Source organism: Montipora capricornis, chromosome 11 (genome assembly GCF_036669925.1).
Source record: "Montipora capricornis isolate CH-2021 chromosome 11, ASM3666992v2, whole genome shotgun sequence".
In the NCBI taxonomy this organism is placed as follows: domain Eukaryota; kingdom Metazoa; phylum Cnidaria; class Anthozoa; order Scleractinia; family Acroporidae; genus Montipora; species Montipora capricornis.
The window spans coordinates 30,492,926-30,513,772 of record NC_090893.1 but is presented as its reverse complement, the minus strand read 5'-3'; the positions used below and the strand labels follow the sequence as shown (position 1 = coordinate 30,513,772).

The 20,847-nt window shown below is 40.7% G+C and overlaps 2 protein-coding genes and 7 non-coding genes across 9 annotated transcripts in view; 2 read left to right on the top strand and 7 right to left on the bottom strand.

Moving 5' to 3' along the window:
• Positions 1-3,657, top strand: part of LOC138023354 (lactadherin-like) — a 12,968-nt gene extending 9,311 nt beyond the window's left edge. The window contains exons 4-5 of the mRNA XM_068870366.1: positions 3,286-3,427; positions 3,608-3,657. Coding sequence (XP_068726467.1) covers positions 3,286-3,427; positions 3,608-3,657 — 192 coding nt within the window. The remainder of the gene's footprint in view (positions 1-3,285; positions 3,428-3,607) is intronic.
• Positions 3,658-4,409: 752 nt separating this feature from the next.
• LOC138023352 (uncharacterized) lies at positions 4,410-20,745 on the top strand. Its single transcript, XM_068870365.1, has 12 exons — positions 4,410-4,709; positions 5,469-5,610; positions 6,040-6,365; positions 7,702-7,843; positions 9,088-9,410; positions 10,244-10,388; positions 10,859-11,190; positions 12,294-12,435; positions 13,836-14,158; positions 15,326-15,467; positions 16,839-17,164; positions 20,737-20,745. The coding sequence occupies exons 1-12, from the start codon at positions 4,410-4,412 to the stop codon at positions 20,743-20,745; spliced, it is 2,652 nt and encodes an 883-aa protein (XP_068726466.1).
• Positions 17,463-17,548, bottom strand: Trnam-cau (transfer RNA methionine (anticodon CAU)). Its single transcript is given in 2 exon segments — positions 17,463-17,498; positions 17,512-17,548. It is a non-coding gene; the product is annotated as a tRNA-Met (tRNA).
• On the bottom strand, positions 17,653-17,738 carry Trnam-cau (transfer RNA methionine (anticodon CAU)). Its single transcript is given in 2 exon segments — positions 17,653-17,688; positions 17,702-17,738. It is a non-coding gene; the product is annotated as a tRNA-Met (tRNA).
• Trnam-cau (transfer RNA methionine (anticodon CAU)) lies at positions 17,843-17,928 on the bottom strand. Its single transcript is given in 2 exon segments — positions 17,843-17,878; positions 17,892-17,928. It is a non-coding gene; the product is annotated as a tRNA-Met (tRNA).
• Positions 18,393-18,478, bottom strand: Trnam-cau (transfer RNA methionine (anticodon CAU)). The gene is given in 2 exon segments: positions 18,393-18,428; positions 18,442-18,478. It is a non-coding gene; the product is annotated as a tRNA-Met (tRNA).
• Positions 18,692-18,777, bottom strand: Trnam-cau (transfer RNA methionine (anticodon CAU)). Its single transcript is given in 2 exon segments — positions 18,692-18,727; positions 18,741-18,777. It is a non-coding gene; the product is annotated as a tRNA-Met (tRNA).
• On the bottom strand, positions 19,024-19,109 carry Trnam-cau (transfer RNA methionine (anticodon CAU)). The gene is given in 2 exon segments: positions 19,024-19,059; positions 19,073-19,109. It is a non-coding gene; the product is annotated as a tRNA-Met (tRNA).
• On the bottom strand, positions 19,376-19,461 carry Trnam-cau (transfer RNA methionine (anticodon CAU)). The gene is given in 2 exon segments: positions 19,376-19,411; positions 19,425-19,461. It is a non-coding gene; the product is annotated as a tRNA-Met (tRNA).
• Positions 20,746-20,847: the final 102 nt, after the last annotated feature.

The window sequence follows — 20,847 nt, the reverse complement described above, 5'->3', positions numbered from 1 at the left end:
GTGAGGATAAACAGTTGCATTTACCCTAAGCTTAAATAACGCTAACTTCGTGCTGGATGTCAAAATTGGCCGTGCATCTAATAGTCCAGTTTCGACTTCGCCATACACCCTATTCCAAAATGGCCGCCATTTTAGTATTCTTTTGTTTGATTGCAAAGTGGCCCTGTTGGCCTCGTTCAAGGTTGAATTTTATGTTTGAAAGCGAGGCCAAAATAGCCAGTTTACAATGAAACAAAAGAATACTAAAATGGCGGCCATTTTGGAATAAGGTGTATGACCGCTGAATAAAAGAACTGAGTGCGCATTTTTATAGGGTTAGCCTCCATCCGAAGTAAACATATTCACAAATTCCAGCGAGAAGATGACCTGTTTACAACTCTGTCTATTGTTTATTTAATTTTTTAAATTTCATTCACCTTCCCGCCGGTTTTTGTGATTATTTTACTGAGTTCGAAACTAACCCTGTATCAATGTGTCATTGGTGTTTGTATTCACCGTTAATACTATAATTCGAAAAGGGACTATCACTTGCATATATCTGGACATAAGTGAATTCCTTGTCTGTAAGCTGAAGATACCGAGCAACTTCTTAGAAGAGAGAGACAAATTTGAACAGGAGAATTTTCATTCTTTTGAGCCATGCAGACATGAGACTGCATTCCACGTATCTCTGTCTCGTAACAGCATAGTTAATAGTGTAGGCTGGTTATGAAACTCGACAAGTTTCTTTGTTTCATGTTTTTGTTCGCTTTTTCGGCCTTGACCCTGCACAAAACCCGACAAAAACACGCTTTTTTCGGCAGGATAACCAATCAAAAGCTTCGACTAATTTATTCGAAATTAACTTGCGAACCAAAAACAAAAGATTGTGCAGGGTCACGGTCGGTTCAACATCTAATTGCGACTGTATTTTTCCTGCTTTTGAAATTCCCAGGGTTTCATAACCAGTGCCTAGATTAACTATGGTAACAGTGAGTTGGACGCGAAATTATAATTTCAGTTGTAAAAACGTTTATTGTTTGAAATACTCGATTCAAAAGTTGGAGAGGTCTGCGTTAAAAATGGCGATTTTAAATCTCGAAATTCTGGGGCCGGTTGTTCGAAGCATGGTTAGCCCTAACCATTTGTTAAAAGTATTAAAACCTTTAGGTTGCCATGGTATTTAACGCTGGTTAGCGCTAACCATGTTTCGAGCAACCCGGGCCTGGCAATTTACCTTATATGGTCAGTAAACAAAACCGAGTATATCGATTGATACCATGTCGCACTGACATGTTTGTTGATGATTGCTAAAAAGGACTAACAAGAGCTCAAATTGATCCTTGGAAAGCGTTGCATTTTTACTGTCTTTCTTGAATTTTAAACACCGCTTAACAAAAATTTTGGTGTTACGGTGTGTTCACCTTGCTTTTAATGCTCTTTGAAAAGATTGCCTGCAACATAGTATGTCCTACCGTCTTTCGATTTGGCACTGTCCACCTTCTTGGACTGTTGTTTTCCCCTCACAAGCAAACATAGACGACAATCCTACGGGTATTCGTCATCTGATCAGAGTAATTTTGAATGAGGAATGTAACAAAGCAGTATCAGTTCGTACATTTGGATACTTTTTAACAACCTGAAAACGTTTCATGTCATTACCTCAAAGTAATATATTACCTTAAAAGATAAGGGAGAACATCGCCATCTTAATTAAGGTCGCCCGGTTACTTCAACGTTTACTCAAAATCGTTTAAACTAATATGCAACTATTTTATGAATCCTTTTTTATTTTAAGAATATTTGGTTTATGCCAAGATGATGCCAAAGGCTGAGATTTTGTGAAGAACACTTTTTTGCAAGTTGATGTGCACCGAATACATCAAATGTGTGCGAATTTCGTTTGGTCTTCGTGACAGAATTTTGCAGATTGTTGTGTGACATCATATGGTGTGACGCACTGTCTTAATAGATGCCTGTGCAACCAGCAGCTTAGTTTGCTGCGCATGACCGAGTCAAAATTTTGAAAAGTTGGGTGCACAGTGTCATTTATGAACAAAACTGTCAAACATAAAGATAACAAAAAACGGCTCTAGCAGACGTGATGGACACGATATAGGCAACTCGGATAAAAATATAAGATATTCATGTGTGAAATAGATGATTCGGCTGATTCCTGGATTAGATTTAACGCAGTTGGAGAGTTGGAGAGAATTATTTCTTATTTGTTGTAAAGCTTAGGACTAGACTGCTTTGTTTTCTTTTTGATATTGGAATACATTTTTAGGAAGATCATTTATTGCGTTAACTTTCTTATCATATTTTTCCCCCATGTTGCAGGCATAACGCAAATGACTGTTTCGTGACGTTTTTTGTCACGTGATATTGCTTTAGCGGGAACGTTCAAATCTGTAGTTCTTATGCTCTGTCGACTAAATCTTTGCTTGCTAACGCTGCAAAACATCGAAAAAACTGTCGCATAAATCGTGTTCACCTTATCACCGACCAGCCCAGAAATATGTAATTTTACACGAACGGTGAGTTCATATATTTAAACAAATCAACCGTATTTTGTGACAGTGTGAACTGATCAGAGGCTAACTTTAATTAACCCTTTCTTTCAAGGCCTGCTAAGGCTTTTGTTTATGTTTTTAAATGAAAATGAGCCTTTTGGTATTTTGCAGTGATTTTACGGTATTGTATAAAATGCGTGGTTTTTGATCCGATTGCCTCGTACTTGTCGAAAAAATTGTTTGTTGATCAGAGCGACTTGACAATTGCTGTTGCCAGATCGTGCATTACAAACTTCTTTCCGACACGAACTGTGCGAAGTGTTTGTGGGAAATACCTAGCAATGCTCTTGGCTTCGTCAAGCTCGTCTTCTCACCAGAGAGTGAGCAATAATCAGTGAATAATCTTTTTGGTAGTTGTGTGACAGCAGTATCTTCATCACAGAAGGCCTTGGAAGGCTTTCCTTGGAGTGTAGTTTTACAATCTATCCATTTTATTATGCATCATTAAAAACAGATCACCTTGCATTTGGTTTAATCGAACTTTTTGTGTTTAAAGTGTCTACTATTCTACACGGGTTGAATATTTTCTGCCTTGGCGATGTTAAGGTTAGCGGGTGTCACGCAGTTATTACGATAGTTTCTGTCACGCCCAAAAGCGTGAAAAACAAAAGTTATCGCTAAGCAAATAAAAATTACACCCGCCAATAAATTGGATTATGCGCTAATATGTATCGCTATTAACATTACTAAAGAAGGAATAATAATTTTAATAGTGATTGATGTGTCTTTGCAGTACTTCATAGGAAACCGTGACCGAAACTCTATCGTCACGCACGCTATCAACCCACCACTACTGGCGCGTTTTGTTCGTATTCACCCAAAATCATGGTCAAGTCATATTTGTATGAGAGTGGAACTGTATGGTTGCCGAGCAGGTGAGGGACGTTTTTCTCTCGCAAAATTTGTGGTGTTATTTCTGGAAGTCGTATTATGATTAGCGACAATAGCCTTCATAGCTGGCGGTATTGTTCGCGCGCAACATGTCCTCTGCCTCTGAAATGACGTTTATCGACAATTCCTAATTTTCTCTGGATGGACTGTTATCGTCAATTTAGGTTACTCTGTCCCAGGACTTGTGGTAGCAGATGAAAAGAAAAAGAAGTGAAAGCTGCATTTCTTAACGGGATTTGTAAGTGTTTATTCCCCAGAGCCTCGAGATGATGCCTTTTGTTTTGGACTGAATTTTAATCTATCGAAATTGGTCTATTGACGATAATAGTCAGTGAGAGAAAATTAAGAATTGTCGATAATCGTTATTTCAGGGGTAGAGGATGTGTTGTGGTGAGAGGCACATAAATTAACGAGCGGCGAATGTGGAGGGGCGTACTACCCCTCCGTACCCACATTCTCCGCGCAGCTTCGCCGCTTGTTAATTTGCCTCGCACCAACAATCCGGCAGCTACTCAGTCTATATTTTAGCAAACCGGTTCATAAATACGAACAGAACACTCTAAAGTTCAACTTTCAACAACATGGTTTCGATTTTTCATCCCAGCAATCATGTTTGCAGTGATTGCTGGCAGAAAGTCCGAAACTGAAATCTACTAAGAGACCGAAATCGGCCAATCACAATGCCACTGTGATTGCCGACAGTAAAAAACGAAGTTTTTAATTGGAATTTGAACTTCAGAGCCGTCAAGGTAATGAAACGAGCCGTCCTTCTTTCTTAACCAGATCCACAGTTTTCACCCATTGAGTCTTCGAAGATTTTGACGTTTTCAAATAAAAAATCTCCGACATTTTCGGACTCCAACATCGTACCCTGGGACCTCCTTCACCCCTTTTACAATAGTATGCTTACCACTATGCTCCTTTTTTGTTTTCTGCTAAAAAGATCCTTGCGACCTTCCTTTGGGAATGGGAGATGGCCGAGTTACAAGGGATATGCTTCACGCAAGTTCCATGTACAATCAGTATTACGGGCCATGGAGCGCAAGACTACAGGCGCGGAACCATGGAAATTTGCGGGGAGGCTGGGTTGCCAAGTACCGGAACACCAATCAGTGGTTACAGATCTATTTGGGCGTTGCTACGAGAGTAAAGAGAATCGCAACCCAGGGTCGGTATGATGCCAACCAATGGGTAAAGTCTTACACAGTCTCGTATGGCGACAATGGCGTACAGTTCTTCCCTGTTAAACAAGGAAACAAACTTAAGGTAAAGATGATTTCTTTTGATCAGTTGTGCTTTGTTTCAGGATCGGAAATAATTTTGCCATATGCCTTTATTTGTATTGCTTTCCGTCGTACTTCGCTCTTGTAATTTGCAAAGTAATAACTTTGGTTTTTCGCTAAAGCCACTTTAAATCCCAAGACTAAGGTAATTAGTTTGATTACTTACAACCCACGCAGATAAATATATCACAGCGGTAACAAAAAAAAGTGCTGCTGTGTTGTGCAATTACGTTTTGACTCCCACACTTTCAAGTTTGGGCCACCAGCTAACAAACAGTACCACAGGAAACGTTTGGTTAGGAATTTCTGTTTAAATGATCACCCTTTGGATTGTACTTGCAAACTCAAACGTCACAATAGCATTATATAGTATAATAAACAACACCACAGGAAATTGCTGCTCAATGGCTTTCATCTGAATGGTCCCGCGTTAGAATCCACAGTGTCAAAAGTTAGAACCTTCTTGTACAGCAAAATAAACAACATCACAGAAAAGGACAGCTTAGTAGCTTTCATTTGAATGACGACACCCTGGGATTTCACCATCAAACTCAAAAGTTAGAATCAGCTTTTACCGCGTAATACACGAGGGGAGGGGGAGGGGTGGGGGGGGGGGGAGAGGAGGTGGCGTGCAAGCCAAACACATCTCCTCTTCCTCAGCACAGGAAAATATTTACACGGGTCTTGTATCAAATTTTGCGTTTCATTTGGACTTGGTGCTGAATTGCTTTCTTCATTTTAGGTATTCCAAGGCAACATGGAGAGACACCTTGTGGTTTTCCACGAGTTCAGGCCTTCACTGAAAACGAAGTACGTTCGTATTCACCCAAAGACATGGTACAGTTACATCGCTATGAGATTTGAATTGTATGGCTGCAGACTTGGTGAGTTCGTTTTGTTGTATGCTCAAAAGGGGCCTCAAAATCTACGACGACAATTTCAACGAGAACAACATCAACCTATTTTTAGGACCCGTTCACACGTATCCAGATTTGTTCTAGTATCCAGGACTCCTTTTTTACTGTTGTCAACAGAACATGCGCCAACGGGCGTGCGAGTTGGTATTCCAATGTATTTTCACACTTTCATTCGTTAGATACAACGTTACCAATCTCATCTTTAATCAGTCTAAATTTTCACACTTAATAATGGTGACATGTCGCCGAAACGAAATACAATTTCGCATTTGAATTCAATTAAATTGACTCAGTGACCTCGGAGATGGTTGAAAGGCATTGAATTGAATAGAAGGAAACGATAAAAAAGACTAAATAATTCAAGGAATTGTCTCTCTCTGCTGTTTCTTTCCATAGGTACACTTTGTAACCGGCCGATGGGATTACAGAATGGTCGTATCAAAAATCACATGATCACAGCCTCATCTTTTCACGACATCAACCATGGCCCATTCCTCGCACGGCTTCATGGCCGTCGCCGCGGACGATACATGGGGGCCTGGTCCGCGAAATATAACAATCGGTACCAGTATCTCCAGGTTGATTTTGGAGGTGCTTCAAAGATCGTCAGGATCGCAATGCAAGGAAGACAGGATGCGAACCAATGGGTGACACAGTTCTATTTGTCACACAGTATGGACAGAGTGCACTTCGTAGAGTATATGGAACGAAATAGTAGAAAGGTAATTCGCGTTTTTATTTGGAAACGTTTTGAATCAATAATCAATACACAGAGTTGATGGGTCTTTTATGTTGTATGTGGGCTGCTTTTGGAGACAAAATTGTGTGAGGAAGCCTTCCTAAGGACTTTTTTCAAAAAACCAAGAGAATATCCTAAGGCTTTGGATGGCGTTTTGCCTCAAGAACAACATCTTATTTCGGAAAAAGTATAGTCTATTTCCTGTGGACTAAAACCGTGGAATACAGAGTTTTTGAAGATCAGTAGATGTGATGATGACGATGTGTGGTATCACTACAGTATTAATGATTTTTTAAGACGACAACAGCAAAATGCTAAACACCCAACAACGGTACCTAAAAGGATAATTTACATAGTTCTACCCTACCTGGTTTACAAAGTAATGTCATCGCTAGACAGCTTAAATGTTGCATTTGTAAATTTTACGTTTGCATCGACCTTAGAGTGTTTTTTAATAGTACCCTGTAACATCAAGTCTTTTTTCCCATATAAGGAAAGATTAGCTCGATCTCTGATTTCCAAAGTTATCTATAAAGCTATTTGCTGGGATTGCAATGAAATTTTCATTGGTAAAACAAAGCGTAGGCTACATGACCGGAAATCTGAACACTTCAAGGCGTTGCTAAGTAACAAAAGCGCGTCAGCGCTTGGTGATCGTGTAATCTCAACTGGTCACAACCTAAAATGGGACCACTTTGAAATTCTAGCCACTGGGATGTCCGACCGACATTGTACCATAAAAGAAACTCTCTTTATTCGTGATCTTTAACAAGCGTGAAACTATAAGAAAAGTCCAGACTACATATTATTTACAGGCTGCATAATCATCTTGCACTCCTATAATATTCCATTGTATTAACAAAGTCATTCCGTGCCCGGTTTGTGCGACAAACCTAGGACATTTGATAACACTGAGACCCCAAACCTTAGTCCCTGCATCCAGGGAGCTAGAATCGTGTAATTATGGTGATGGTGATCATGACTAGGATAATGATGATTATGACGTTGTTGATATAAAAATGTATGCAGATAGATCATGCATTATAAAATAATTAGGATAGTATGCGCACTCGCATTGGTCAATAGCTGTGTTCCGTGTTTACATAGCCTCATCTAAACACTCGGGCGAGTTGGGAGAATTCTCGACAGTTATGTAAACCCTCGACTGCGTCTCGGGTTTGCACAACTCCCCCTTGTGTTTAGATTTGGATATGTAAACATGGAAAAAGTCCTCTATTGCTTCAATAGTAAACACAGTTATCACTTCAGATGAAGGTCTCTAGAAGACTGACATTTTTCTCACTTTCTTTCCTTTTTAGTATTTCACTGGCAATCGCGACCGCAACACGGTGGTGTCGTATCCGTTCGTTCCGTGCATTCGAGGACGCTACGTTCGTATTCATCCCTGGGGATGGTCTTCTCACATCTCCCTGAGAGTTGAGTTCTACGGCTGCCGCACGGGTAAATGTCCCCCCTTTTATATTTGTCTCAGTAATATTTCGGTGTTCTCTAAAGGAACACCAGAGTCCCTTCTTCGGAAAAAAATGATCCTCACTACAAATATATCACCCAGCTGGCGCTTAAGACGAGAGAAGACATCGAAGCTTCTACAGTCAGGTTAAAACATAGAGCTGCTACAAACCAAGAATGAGCATGTTATTTTCGTGAAGCATCGGAGAAAGGTTTCGAGTTCATTATGACTCGTGGCCACTTTCATTTCCACGATTCATAAAATAGACGATTCATGATCTGGCAAATGTATTTAATTACTCAAATGTGCCGCGAAAAAAAAAAAAAAAGAAAAGAGAGAAACAACTGTTTTCTAAAGCGGAGAGAAATTACTATCATAACTTCTTGACCACCCAAAAGAGGATGACTCACACACGAGAGGAGCTCGCCGAGTTGATACGGAAGTGTGTGTCATCGTGAATGTCATGCCACATGCACTTTTTTTGAGGAACGTTCACCGACTGACCGAATGAAAGGCTTAGTTGATCGAGACATTCGATAGCCAGTTGCAAGCTATGCTATTGTAGGTTTCCTATGAAAAAAGGGAAAAGGGGTGCATTATAGGGTCATGGCAATCCTGGAAAGTAATGGGTTTCCAAAATTATAAAATCCAGACCTGGAAATCTTGGAAAATAAGTCGTGAAAAATCCTGCAAAACTAACAATTTATGCTAAAACCAAATAAAATCGTTATCTCAATTTTCAGAAAACCGCCTTACAACCTGTCTCTTTGCTTGCTGTCTTCGTGAGCACTCCATTTTATATTCTGGACCGTATACATTTCAGGATTTTCTAAGTCTTGAATTTTGTCTTATATTGCCCTTGAAATTAAAGTCTTAGAAATTCATGGAATTTTAGAACACATAAAGTGTATTAACCCTGAAATCATCCGTGGCCATGTTTTCTCAAGTATTAGCCCACTTTCGATATATTAAAATTCAGTCCTCAACAAAAGGCATCATCTCGAGGCTCTGGGGAATAAACTCATACAAATCCTTATATTTATTCCCCAGAGCCTCGAGATGATGCCTTTTGTTTAGGACTGAATTTCAATATATCGAAAGTGGGCTAATACTAGAGAAAACATGGCAACGGATGATTTCAGGGTTACTAAGTACACTGACGGGACGGGTTTGGCAGCTGTCTCTTTATTTAAGTAAGACGGTTATCATTTACAATAACATAACATCTTCACAGATCGTTTCATGATGCCTCTCGGTATGGAAGACCAACGAATCCTTTCGGGTCAACTTCGGGCTTCGTCGGTGTACAACTACAACCAGGGACCTGATCGAGGACGACTGAACCAATTTGCTGCGCACAGTAGGACGGGTGGCTGGATGGCAAAGAATCGCGACAAAAATCAATGGTATCAGATCGACTTGGAGCAGACGAGTATCGTCAAAGGTATCGCCACACAGGGGCGGAGAGGAGCGCATTATTGGGCGATAACCTATCAGCTGTCTTACAGTCAGAACGGTGCGCAGTTCAAGACTTTCGTCTCATTTGGACGCGTGAAGGTAAGCGGAAGCAGCCTTGAGTTTTTTTTAACGTCGGCTTTCTCCTCCGCAAAGGCATCTTCTCAGATCTTTCTCAGAAGGCGCTCCTTCTTCGAGCGGAAGTGCGCGGAAGCTGAGGAGAGGGAAAACGAAAATGCGTGGGGCACACTTGGTAGGGAGAAGAAAGGAAAACAAACTTCCTTCTTACCCCAATTCGTATCGTCTCCTTCGCTCAGAAATCTTCTGTCCTTTCGCTTTCCCCGTTCCAATTAAGGAACTTTTGTGTGAAAGCGATAGACGTCGCGCGCCCGCTCTCAAAACTGCGTTAGTGTTAACTGAGGAGAATATTCTTGAAAGTCACCGGTAAACCCAGGATTAAGGAGCCTATGCAATGTCGAATTCCGTTGCAGAAAACTCGGTCCCGATGGAGGGGCTCGATTGACAGTGAAGGTGGAGGGAGGGGAGGGTGGGGTGGGGGGGTTTATGACTCATTTGGTTAAGAAGAGGGTGATCCGGGCAACGAAAGTTCGCTGTTCTTAAAGTATTGTCTTCCTCATAAAAAAATCAAACTGCCTCTGTTTGGAAACGAGGCTCTACGGACCGTTTCCATGGTAATCGTTCGTACTAAAATCAACCAATCGCCAATCATAATACTCCATTAGTCTGAGAATTGCTTGCCATACTAAAAAAGAAGCGCGAGATTTTATGACCAATCGCAAAGCGTATCATCTCAAAACCATTCATTTTCGAAATGACTCAGTATCGACACTCTATAACCTCTTTATCTTACCAAGTTATGTTACAAAATTCACGCTGATACCAAATTGAAAATGATAGTTTTTTTTCAACCCTAGCTCTTTAGCGGCAATTACGACATTTACAATACAGTTGCCCGCAGAATAAACCCGGCCATCCGAGCAAGATACATCAGGATTCATCCAAAATCGTGGAATTCTTATATCAGCATGAGGATAGAGTTATACGGTGGACGATTAAAAGGTATGCAGCTATGATTACTTGTGTCTTCAGGTTTGGCCAGAAAAAAAGGAACTAATTCTTAATAATAAGCGTACAAAAAGAGGGTGATTGAAAGAATGGTGGATTTTCAAGTAAACTTTAGTCTACTTTTGCAATTGTTCTAGTGGCTATCTTAAGCGGCAGATTTTCTACAAAGCTCTTAAATTGGACTATCCCAAATTAAGAACTTTAAAAACACCACGAGAATATATTATCTTCGACTCGTGTTCTTCAAGCTTTATTCCTTTCCTCGCTTTCTGCAAGCGGCAAGACTGCGCATGCGTTATCGTCTCAGTTTCTTTCTGTGCTATCTTTTTTTATTGTATTAAAGATTAAAGAAGGCACACTCAAATAGAGACCGGAGAGAGGCAAGGAAGGGTGTACACTTGGAGAAATTTGTAGCCCAGGCCTATGACCTTCTAACAACTGTTATTTAACATGGCTTTTTTCAGAGAACTTCTGGGATTCTCCTGTTGGGATTCAGTCAGGCGCCATAAAGAATGCTCAAATCAGCGCCTCGTCTGAATTTAACAAGTACCACGCACCATGGCTCGCTCGACTGCATCGCGCTCGTGCTGGAGCTTATGCGGGAGGGTGGCGCGCGCGCTACAATAACTACAATCAGTGGATTCAAGTTGATTTCAAAAGATCAATGATACTGACGGGTATTGCAATACAAGGACGACACGATAAGGATGAATGGGTGACTGCGTTCTATGTCCATTATAGCATGGACGGGGTCTATTTCTCCAAAATCAATAACTGGTGGAATGCGTATGTCAAGGTATAATAGACCTACCGAATTACTGCGTTTTTCACAAGCTAGCGGACTCAGAAGTTCAAATTCCATTTTTCGCAGCTGTCAATCATTGTAGCGAAATGTGTTGATGATCCGCTTTCAAAATTATGATTGGCTGATTTCGATCCGCTTTGTCGGCTTCTTTTCTTAACGGTCCGCTAACTGTCGTGACAGTCAATTATAACTAAGTCGAATTTGAATTTCAGTTTACGACATGCGCAATTGCAAAGGAGCGCTCATTGCGTGGGAAACATTTTTGAAAAATATTTTTTTTAGTTATAAAACGTATACATTTTCAATCTTCTTAATAACAACACACACGTTTTCCAATGCCGAAAACGAAACCACGGTATTGATTACTCCATTCACCTTCCATATAACGACAGTGACTCACCGATGTGCGACGAGAACCTTTCGAAAACGACAGCTTGAAGTAAAAACTGATGTTTATCAAACTTTTTCGTGATTATTCTTGTTTGTTAAACTTCTACCAACTAATCATGAATCAAGATTGTAAAACTGAGAGAACAGACGCAAAATTCGCGGCGTTTTTCAGGGGAACTCGAGGTTTGGCCATGTTGCAGGTTATGTAGAAGAGGGGAAAGAAGATTATCAAACTTAGTTTTTGTTGTTGCTAAATTCCATTGGGAGGTTTTGGGACAAATAATACTCTATCGCCAGAACATTGTCAGAACTTCTACATTACGAAGTGATAATTCTCAAAGGTGGAAAACGCACTGCAGGTCATTCGGGACAAAATTGGGGGAGGGGTGGGTAGCGTTTTACTCTATCCTAGTTTTCGTCATCTATTTATTTAGTTTAGTTCTTAAATTCGCCACCCACAAATTAAAGGAAGAAAAATTTCACAAAATTTGAGGATACTTGTTACATTTTATAAAATGAGTATCTGTAAAATATTAAATAATAGTGGCGAGTAGACCTCCAGAAACCACCAGGCTCGCATAAGAACATCAGAACATTGCTTTTTAAATAATGGAGATTACTCTTAATACTTGAAATAAGGTCAGAATTTTCCTTGCGGGAAGGAATCTTAAAGAAAGCGTATATCTTATTTCATATTCTTGCAGACATTCACCGGAAACCAAGATCGCACTTCTGTACAAACGCGTCCCTTCAACCCGCCGATCTACGCCCGATTTGTGCGAATTATACCACGTGGTTGGAAGTCTCAGATTAGCATGCGATTTGAGCTTTATGGAAGCCCTTGGAGTAAGTTCTCACTTTTTCCTTAGTCACGAAATTAAAGTGGTACTACGACCAAAAAAAAAACAATTCTTTTTTTTTTCTTTGAATTTGAAAACTATGTTAACTAAATACTAACTGACCCAAGTTTTAAGTTCTGATTTGAAAAAGACATCTGTTTATTTTAACTGGAATTTTCTTATTTATTGGTACGCCAGTACTAACTTTAAAAAGCTAGTGAGTAAATGACGTCATTTTCTCAAGATCTAACCCTCTGAGGTCCAATCGGTCAGTTTTGAACGCGAGTAAGGGCGGACCGTGAAATCCAAAACTTACACTCAAAATAAAACAGCCTTTGGATAAAACTTAAAGCTCAAAATTTTGCCAGTTAGGTGTAAAGCGAACGCTCTCCATCAAAAAGAACGTATAGATGGACTGGTTATGAAACTCCGAAAACTTCAAAAGCGAGAAAAGTACTGACGCACTTCATGTTAACTTGACCGTGATCATCCTCGGTTCACAACTGAGTTTTGAATAAATTAATCGAAACTTTTGATTGGCTGTCGTTTATAAAAGGGTGTGGCTTGTGCATGGTTCTGGCCAAAACAGGGAACAAAAACATAAAACAAAGAAACATGTCGAGTTTCATAACCATCTCCACATATTAGAAAATATAAGAAGTAAGGGATTGTGAGTCTGTGAAGAGTGTGTACATGGTATTTTGTGGCAACGCTATTGTCGCGTTGGGAGCCTAGTAACGTGAAAAACGAGTTTGTTAGAAAACTTAGCTATATCACACATTTATTTCACGAGCCCAAGTCGAGCAATTGTTGATACCCACATAGATCCCCAGAGCATTGCTGCCATTTATTTATAATACAACAACAACTACTACTACTACTACTACTACTAGTACTACTACTACTACTACTACTAGTACTACTACTACTACTACTACTACTACTACTACTACTACTACTACTACTACTACTACTAATAATAATAATATCAGCCATTCTTGGAACTGCTCACCTGTTGCGGAAAGTCTTGTGTCTCTAAGCTACGGAGAGTTGCTGAGACACAATAAACACTACACAGTAGAACACCCGACAACTGGAGAGAATCGAATAATAATAATAATAATAATAATAATAATAATAATAATAATAATAATAATAATAATAATAATAATAATGCATTTGAAAATTTGATTAAAAACAAAAAAAAATGGTAAATAAATGCGTTTTTAGTTTTGACTTAAAAGTTTGTAAACAATGACAGTTCCTGATATCCTGTAGAAGCGCATTCCATAAACGTGATGTAGCCACTGTGAAAGAACGATATCCATAACTCTTTTATTTATATGATCGTGAGGTCAACAGCGAAACATCAGAAGACTTTACTCGTCATTCATTACTGTGTTTTAGATAAATGTGATATGCCTCTTGGTCTTGAGGACATGCGCGTTGCCAGTCCCATGATGCGTGCCTCGTCGTACCAGAACTTCTACTGCAGACCAGGAAGCGGCAGACTGAACGGGCGCAGACAAGGACGAATGGGAGGAGCCTGGTGCGCAAAGACAAGCGACAAACGCCAGTGGTTGCAAATTGATTTTGGCGCACTTACTAAAGTGTCGCAGTGCGCAACTCAAGGACGGCAGAACTCCGTGCAGTGGGTGAAATCGTATTATTTGACTTACAGCAGAAATGGTTATAACTTTGTACCTTACAAAGAGAATGGTCGAACCAAGGTTAGTCCAAATACAGCGAAATTAAACGCGCTTTTTTGATGCATCTTAGGGAATTTTCCATAAGATCATAAAGTGTCCCGTTAAGTTCTCACCCTAACTTCCTATTAGCAACCTTGTGTTTAATGTCAGAGTTTGGGTAATTGGGGCATTTTGATTGTTGTCACCTGTTTTCCGGGACACGGAACAGTTTCGAAAGTCCCGAAACATTTCGGGCCTTCCTCGGGTGTCAATTCTCACTGCGGTATCTTGAGAACGGAAAAGTGTTAAGTCTTTTTCCCCTCGGATGTCTTAATTAATGATTGAGTTGCGGAGACTGATCGAGAAATTCACATCTTAAGTTCCCACCCAGTTCCCATCCAACCTTGTGGCTCAGTCGGTAGAGCAGCGGTGATCTAACTCGAAGATCTTATCTTCAATTCCCACCCTGGTCAGAGTTTTTCTCTGTCCTTGTGTGGGCCTTTTCCATTAATAGAGCTAAAGCTCACATGTTTCATATGGGGTAGAAAACTAGCACTTCACATTACACTCTAATCAGTTAAGTCTGTTCAAATATAAGTGCTACACGGCCAATGTTTGCAAAAACGTAGTCATTCCTTGTAGTTTTATATGTTCATTGCCGTGACTTTAACATCTTCAGTTCCCACGTCCTACTCCCGTCTGACCTTGTAGCTCAGTCGGTAGAGCAGCGGTGATCTAACCCGAAGGTTGTGGGTTCAATTCCCACCCTGGTAATTGTTTTTCTCTCTCCTTGTGTGGGCCCATTTCCATGAGTAGGCTAACGCTCACATGGTTCATATGGGGTAGAAAACTAGCATTTCACATTACACACTTTTAGTTAAAGTCTGATAGAGAAATAGTCTTGCATGCCGCTAATTTCATTTTGTAAATTATCAACCTCAGGCATGTTCTCAATGCCCTTCACGCGCGGGCGCAGGCAGTACCTTCTGTACTGTGTTGTTGACAATTGCGCAGATATTGCTCGGCATCGTACTTTTCTCGTCCACCATTACCTGTTGAAAGAATTGTTCATTTTAGATCAATCTCGGAGATATTAGAGATGTTAAATAAAATTATACAATCAGTAATGATAAGAACAAAAGCCTGTTATACTCTGTTTTTGCACATGTTAAGAGATTCTCTTGAAATTGTATCGGGTTCCTTTTGCAGATATTTAATGGCAACTTTGATCAGCACATTGTGGTCCGACACAGGCTAAGTCTCGTGATCATAGGCCGCTACTTTAGATTCCACCCTGTCACGTGGTACAGTTGGATTTCCATGAGAGTCGAGCTGTATGGCTGTATTGTCGGTGAGTGTGATTAACTATTTGGAGGCTCTATTTATCAAAACGGTGAGCCAAATTTAGACTTTATTTCGTTTGTTTAGGGAGCCAGTTAAGTTTAGCATTAAGTCAAAATCTCCGAAAATTCTGGCAAGAACTTAAGTAAATGATACTAAAAGGTCCTATGAAATTAAAACTCAAAATCATCAAGCCATCTTTACAGCATGCACAAGTGCAGTGGAAAAGAACTAGGAAGAAACAGAGAGTTTACGCCATCTAGTCAACCAAAAGTACCAACAAACACAGCAGATCAAGTGAAGCTATGATCCTCGCAGTTATGAACGCAATTTTAGCAATTACGTAGAGACTAAATTAAGGGACGCTTTAACCAACTGAGGTATGAAACCACTGATGCTCGGAGGTGGTCTTTCGTGGGTTTGGTTGATTCATTCTTCACGGGAATTTAAAACCCACAAATGACCAGCTCCCAACATCAGTGGCTTCATCAGCCACACGTGTGTTCGATGGTCTAGAACCCCTTTTCACAAGAATACTGACTTTTTAGATGACTTTAGTGTTAATGCAAGGAATGCAGACATTTTTAAATTTATTTTTTATAATGATTTTAAGAGCTGTTTTAGTTTTGTAGTAGACCGGGTATTTTATTTAGTTCGGTAGAGTTTGCAATTTTTTAATATAATTTTATTTTTGTTTTAAAAGAGGTGGCTTCAAAGCTCAGTTGGTTAGGGCGTCGCACCGGCATCGCGAGGTCACGGGTTCAAACCCCGTTGAAGTCCTGAATTTTTCAGGCTTCTTTACGCAATTGCTAAAATTGCGTTCATAACTACGAGGACGATAGCTTCAGTTGATTTCGTATCCGCTGTTCAATATATGATTCATTTCATATACCGTTTCGTTCGTTTAAACACAGAAGAGTTAAGAATCCGAACTGGAGGGAGAAGGGCCGGTTCTCTTATTACAATCGTAGTCGAACGGTTGAATGAAGGTTTACTTAACTACGCTTAAACGTGCGATTTTTGCCGCAGCAGCTCGACGGAATTTTTGTCGCGGTGGACTTTCAATTAAGAAAAACACCGATGAGCTAGGCCCGAATTTTTTAAAAACTTTTTCACGATTTGTCGCTGCGTTATTGCAAGGGTTTCGAACTTACTAGAAACTCGATGCTATTTCATCCATTCGTGACGACAAAAATCGCTCGTGTCAACAAGACAGCTCCAGCTACTGGACTTGAGCTGGAGCTGGACTTGAAAACATTGGCTACGAAGCGCAAGTCTGGCGTCCTCACAGCTTTCTTCGGTGTTTCTGTCGTGCACTAAACAGCACCAAGAACTCTGTCAGCGTAATTGATTCATAAGCAATATTTGTTCTTTTCTCAAGGTGTGCTGTGTAACAAGCCTCTCGGAATGCAAAATGGCCGCATTCGCTCTACACAACTTATCGCTTCATCAAGCTATGACAGCAATTCCGGTCCCAACAGGGGAAGGCTTTATTTGGGCAGATCCGGTTCACGATGGGGAGCCTGGATTGCTAAATATAACACTCGAACGCAGTGGTTACAGGTCAACTTTGGAGGGTACAAACGGTTGGTAAAGTTCGCCACTCAGGGGCGAGAAGATGCTCGTCAGTGGGTTACACAGTACACGTTGGCGTATAGTCAAAATGGAATGAATTGGGCAGACTACAAAGAGAACAGCGCCAAGAAGGTATTGCACGATGTATTTTTTCGATCTTGGTTGCACTTTCCTGTAGTAAATATCACCGCGTATTACGTACGTTTTAGATTAAAAAAAATAAAAAAAACAAAAGGGAGAAATCTCGCGTGAGGATCGAACTCACGACCTTCAGATGTCTGATATTGATTATGAGACTGACGCGCTGCCTACTGCGCTAACGAGGCTACTGACTACGGCCGCGAAGACTTGGTCGGTTCGGCTTTCCTGTAGTAAATATCACCGCGTATTACGTACGTTTTCGATTAGCGAAAACAAAACAAATAGGAGATGCCTCGTGGGAGGATCGAACTCACGACCTTCAGATGTCTGATATTGATTATGAGACTGACGCGCTGCCTACTGCGCTAACGAGGCTACTGACTACGGTTGCCAAAACTTGGTCGGTTGGGCTTTCCTGTAGTAAATATCACCGCGTATTACGTACGTTTTCGATTGAAGAAAACAAAACAAAAAGGAGATGCCTCGTGTGAGGATCGAACTCACGACCTTCAGATGTCTGATACTGATTATGAGACTGACGCGCTGCCTACTGCGCTAACGAGGCTACTGACTACGGTTGCCAAGATTTGGTCTGTTGCGCTTTCCTGTAGTAAATATCACCGCGTATGACGTACGTTTTCGATTAAAGAAAACAAAACAAAAAGGAGATGCCTCGTGTGAGGATCGAACTCACGACCTTCAGATGTCTGATATTGATTATGAGACTGACGCGCTGCCTACTGCGCTAACGAGGCTACTGACTACGGTTGCCAAGACTTGGTCGGTTGCACTTTCCTGTAGTAAATATCACCGCGTATTGCGTACGTTTTCGATTAAAGAAAACAAAAAAAAAACGATATGTCAGATGTCTGATATTGATTATGAGACTGACGCGCTGCCTACTGCGCTAACGAGGCTATTGACTACGGTTGCCAAGACTTGGTCGGTTGGGCTTTCCTGTAGTAAATATCACCGCGTATTACGTACGTTTTCGATTAAAGAAAACAAAAAAAAAAAACGAGATGCCTCGTGTGAGGATTGAACTCACGACCTTCATATGTCTGATATTGATTTTGAGACTGAAGCGCTGCCTACTGCGGTAACGAGGCTACTGACTACGGTTGCCAAGACTTGGTCGGTTGGGCTTTCCTGTAGTAAATATCACCGGGTATTACGTACGTTTTCGATTAAAGAAAACAAAACAAAAAAAAAAACGAGATGCCTCGTGTGAGGATCGAACTCACGACCTTCAGATGTCTGATATTGATTATGAGACTGACGCGCTGCCTACTGCGCTAACGAGGCTGCTGACTGCGGTCGCTAAGACTTGGTCGGTTGCACTTTCCTGTAGTAAATATCACCGCGTATTACGTACGTTTTCGATTAAAGAAAAGAAAACAAAACAAAAACGAGATACTGACTACGGTTGCCAAGACTTGGTCGGTTGGGCATTCCTGTTGTAAATATCACCGCGTATTACGTACGTTTTCGATTAAAGAAAAGATAACAAATAGCAGATGCCTCGTGTGAGGATCGAACTCACGACCTTCAGATGTCTGATATTGATTATGAGACTGACGCGCTGCCTACTGCGCTAACGAGGCTACTGACTACGGTTGCGAAGACTTGGTCGGTTCGGCTTTCCTGTAGTAAATATCACCGCGTATTACGTACGTTTTCGATTAAAGAAAACAAAAACAAAACAAATTGGAGATGCCTCACGAGGCTACTGATGCCTCACGAGGCTTCTGATTACGGTCGCGAAGACTTGGTCGGTTGCACTTTCCGGTCGTAAATATCACCGCGTATTACGTACGTTTTCGATTAGCGAAAACAAAACAAATAGGAGATGCCTCGTGTGAGGATCGAACTCACGACCTTCAGATGTCTGATTTTGATTATGAGACTGACGCGCTGCCTACTGCGCTAACGAGGCTACTGACTACGGTTGCGAAGACTTGGTCGGTTGGGCTTTCCTGTAGTAAATATCACCGCGTATTACGTAGGTTTTCGATTAAAGAAAACAAAAAAAAAACGAGATGCCAGATGTCTGATATTGATTATGAGACTGAGGCGCTGCCTACTGCGCTAAGGAGGCTACTGACTACGGTTGCCAAGACTTGGTCGGTTGGGCTTTCCTGTAGTAAATATCACCGCGTATTACGTTCGTTTCCGATTGAAGAAAAGAAAAAAAAAACGAGATGCCTCGTGTGAGGATCGAACTCACGACCTTCAGATGTCTGATATTGATTATGAGACTGACGCGCTGCCTACTGCGCTAACGAGGCTACTGACTACGGTCGCCAAGACTTGGTGGGTTGGGCTTTCCTGTAGTAAATATCACCGCGTATTACGTAGGTTTTCGATTAAAGAAAACAAAAAAAAAACGAGATGTCAGATGTCTGATATTGATTATGAGACTGACGCGCTGCCTACTGCGCTAACGAGGCTACTGACTGCGGTCGCCAAGACTTGGTCGGTTGCACTTTCCTGTTGTAAATATCACCGCGTATTACGTACGTTTTCGATTAAAGAAAACAAAAAAAAAACGAGATGTCAGATGTCTGATATTGATTATGAGACTGACGCGCTGCCTACTGCGCTAACGAGGCTACTGACTACGGTTGCGAAGACTTGGTCGGTTCGGCTTTCCTGTAGTAAATATCACCGCGTATTACGTACGTTTTCGATTAAAGAAAACAAAAACAAAACAAATTGGAGATGCCTCACGAGGCTACTGATTACGGTCGCGAAGACTTGGTCTGTTGCACTTTCTGGTAGTAAATATCACCGGATTACGGTCACGTCGCCCACAAGTTAACTCGCCCACAGGTTAACTCGCCTACACCGAAGTTAACTCGCCTACACGTTCGAAGTTAATTCGCCTACACCTGAAGTTAACTCGCCTACACATTCGGAGTTACTGTTGATGTTATAAGATAAAGCAAAACAAGAAGTTTACACGACAACTAATCACAAGGCAGAAAAAAGAACCATCCATCGCATATCCGATTTCACATCATTCTTTACCAGTCTTTACCGGAATGCGCGGCCAGAGGGTTTTCGTCGATTCGCAAGTGTTGTTATGCTTATGTTCGTAAAGTATATTAACGCCCAAACTAGGGAATTTCATGCCAAATTGTATGAAAGGGTAAGATACCATTTAAGAAATCTTTAAAGTAAAAAGGTAAGTAATTTCTTTACGTGAAAGAGGCCTCAAAAATTATAAGACAAATGTTTCGAGAGTAAAATCCGCCATTTTGAAGGATAATGTTATGTGATATTCTTACCGAGTCTATTGCTCCCAGTTCGTTTGGAGTGGCGATAGAGTTCTGATAAGAACTGTTTGGTTAGTTTTTCAAGACCGGTTTCGGAAACTTATTCATTATGTAGAACATCATAATAAGCCACAGATTAAAACAACATTGTCTTCACTCGTATGTGTTTTTATTTAGTAGACATAAATGTTTCCTTAGTTTGTTTTACATAAGTTCTTAAGCTTTATATTAAAGTTTGCATGCATTGTACATGCACGACAACCTGTGTTTAACCTAACTTCCTAGCCTAGCTAAATAATATTGTAAGGTGCCAAGAATTTAGGAAATAACCTACATTTGTAAGCTTCTATGAAACTAGAAAAACACTTCATTTTAAACAGTTTTATGATAGAAAAA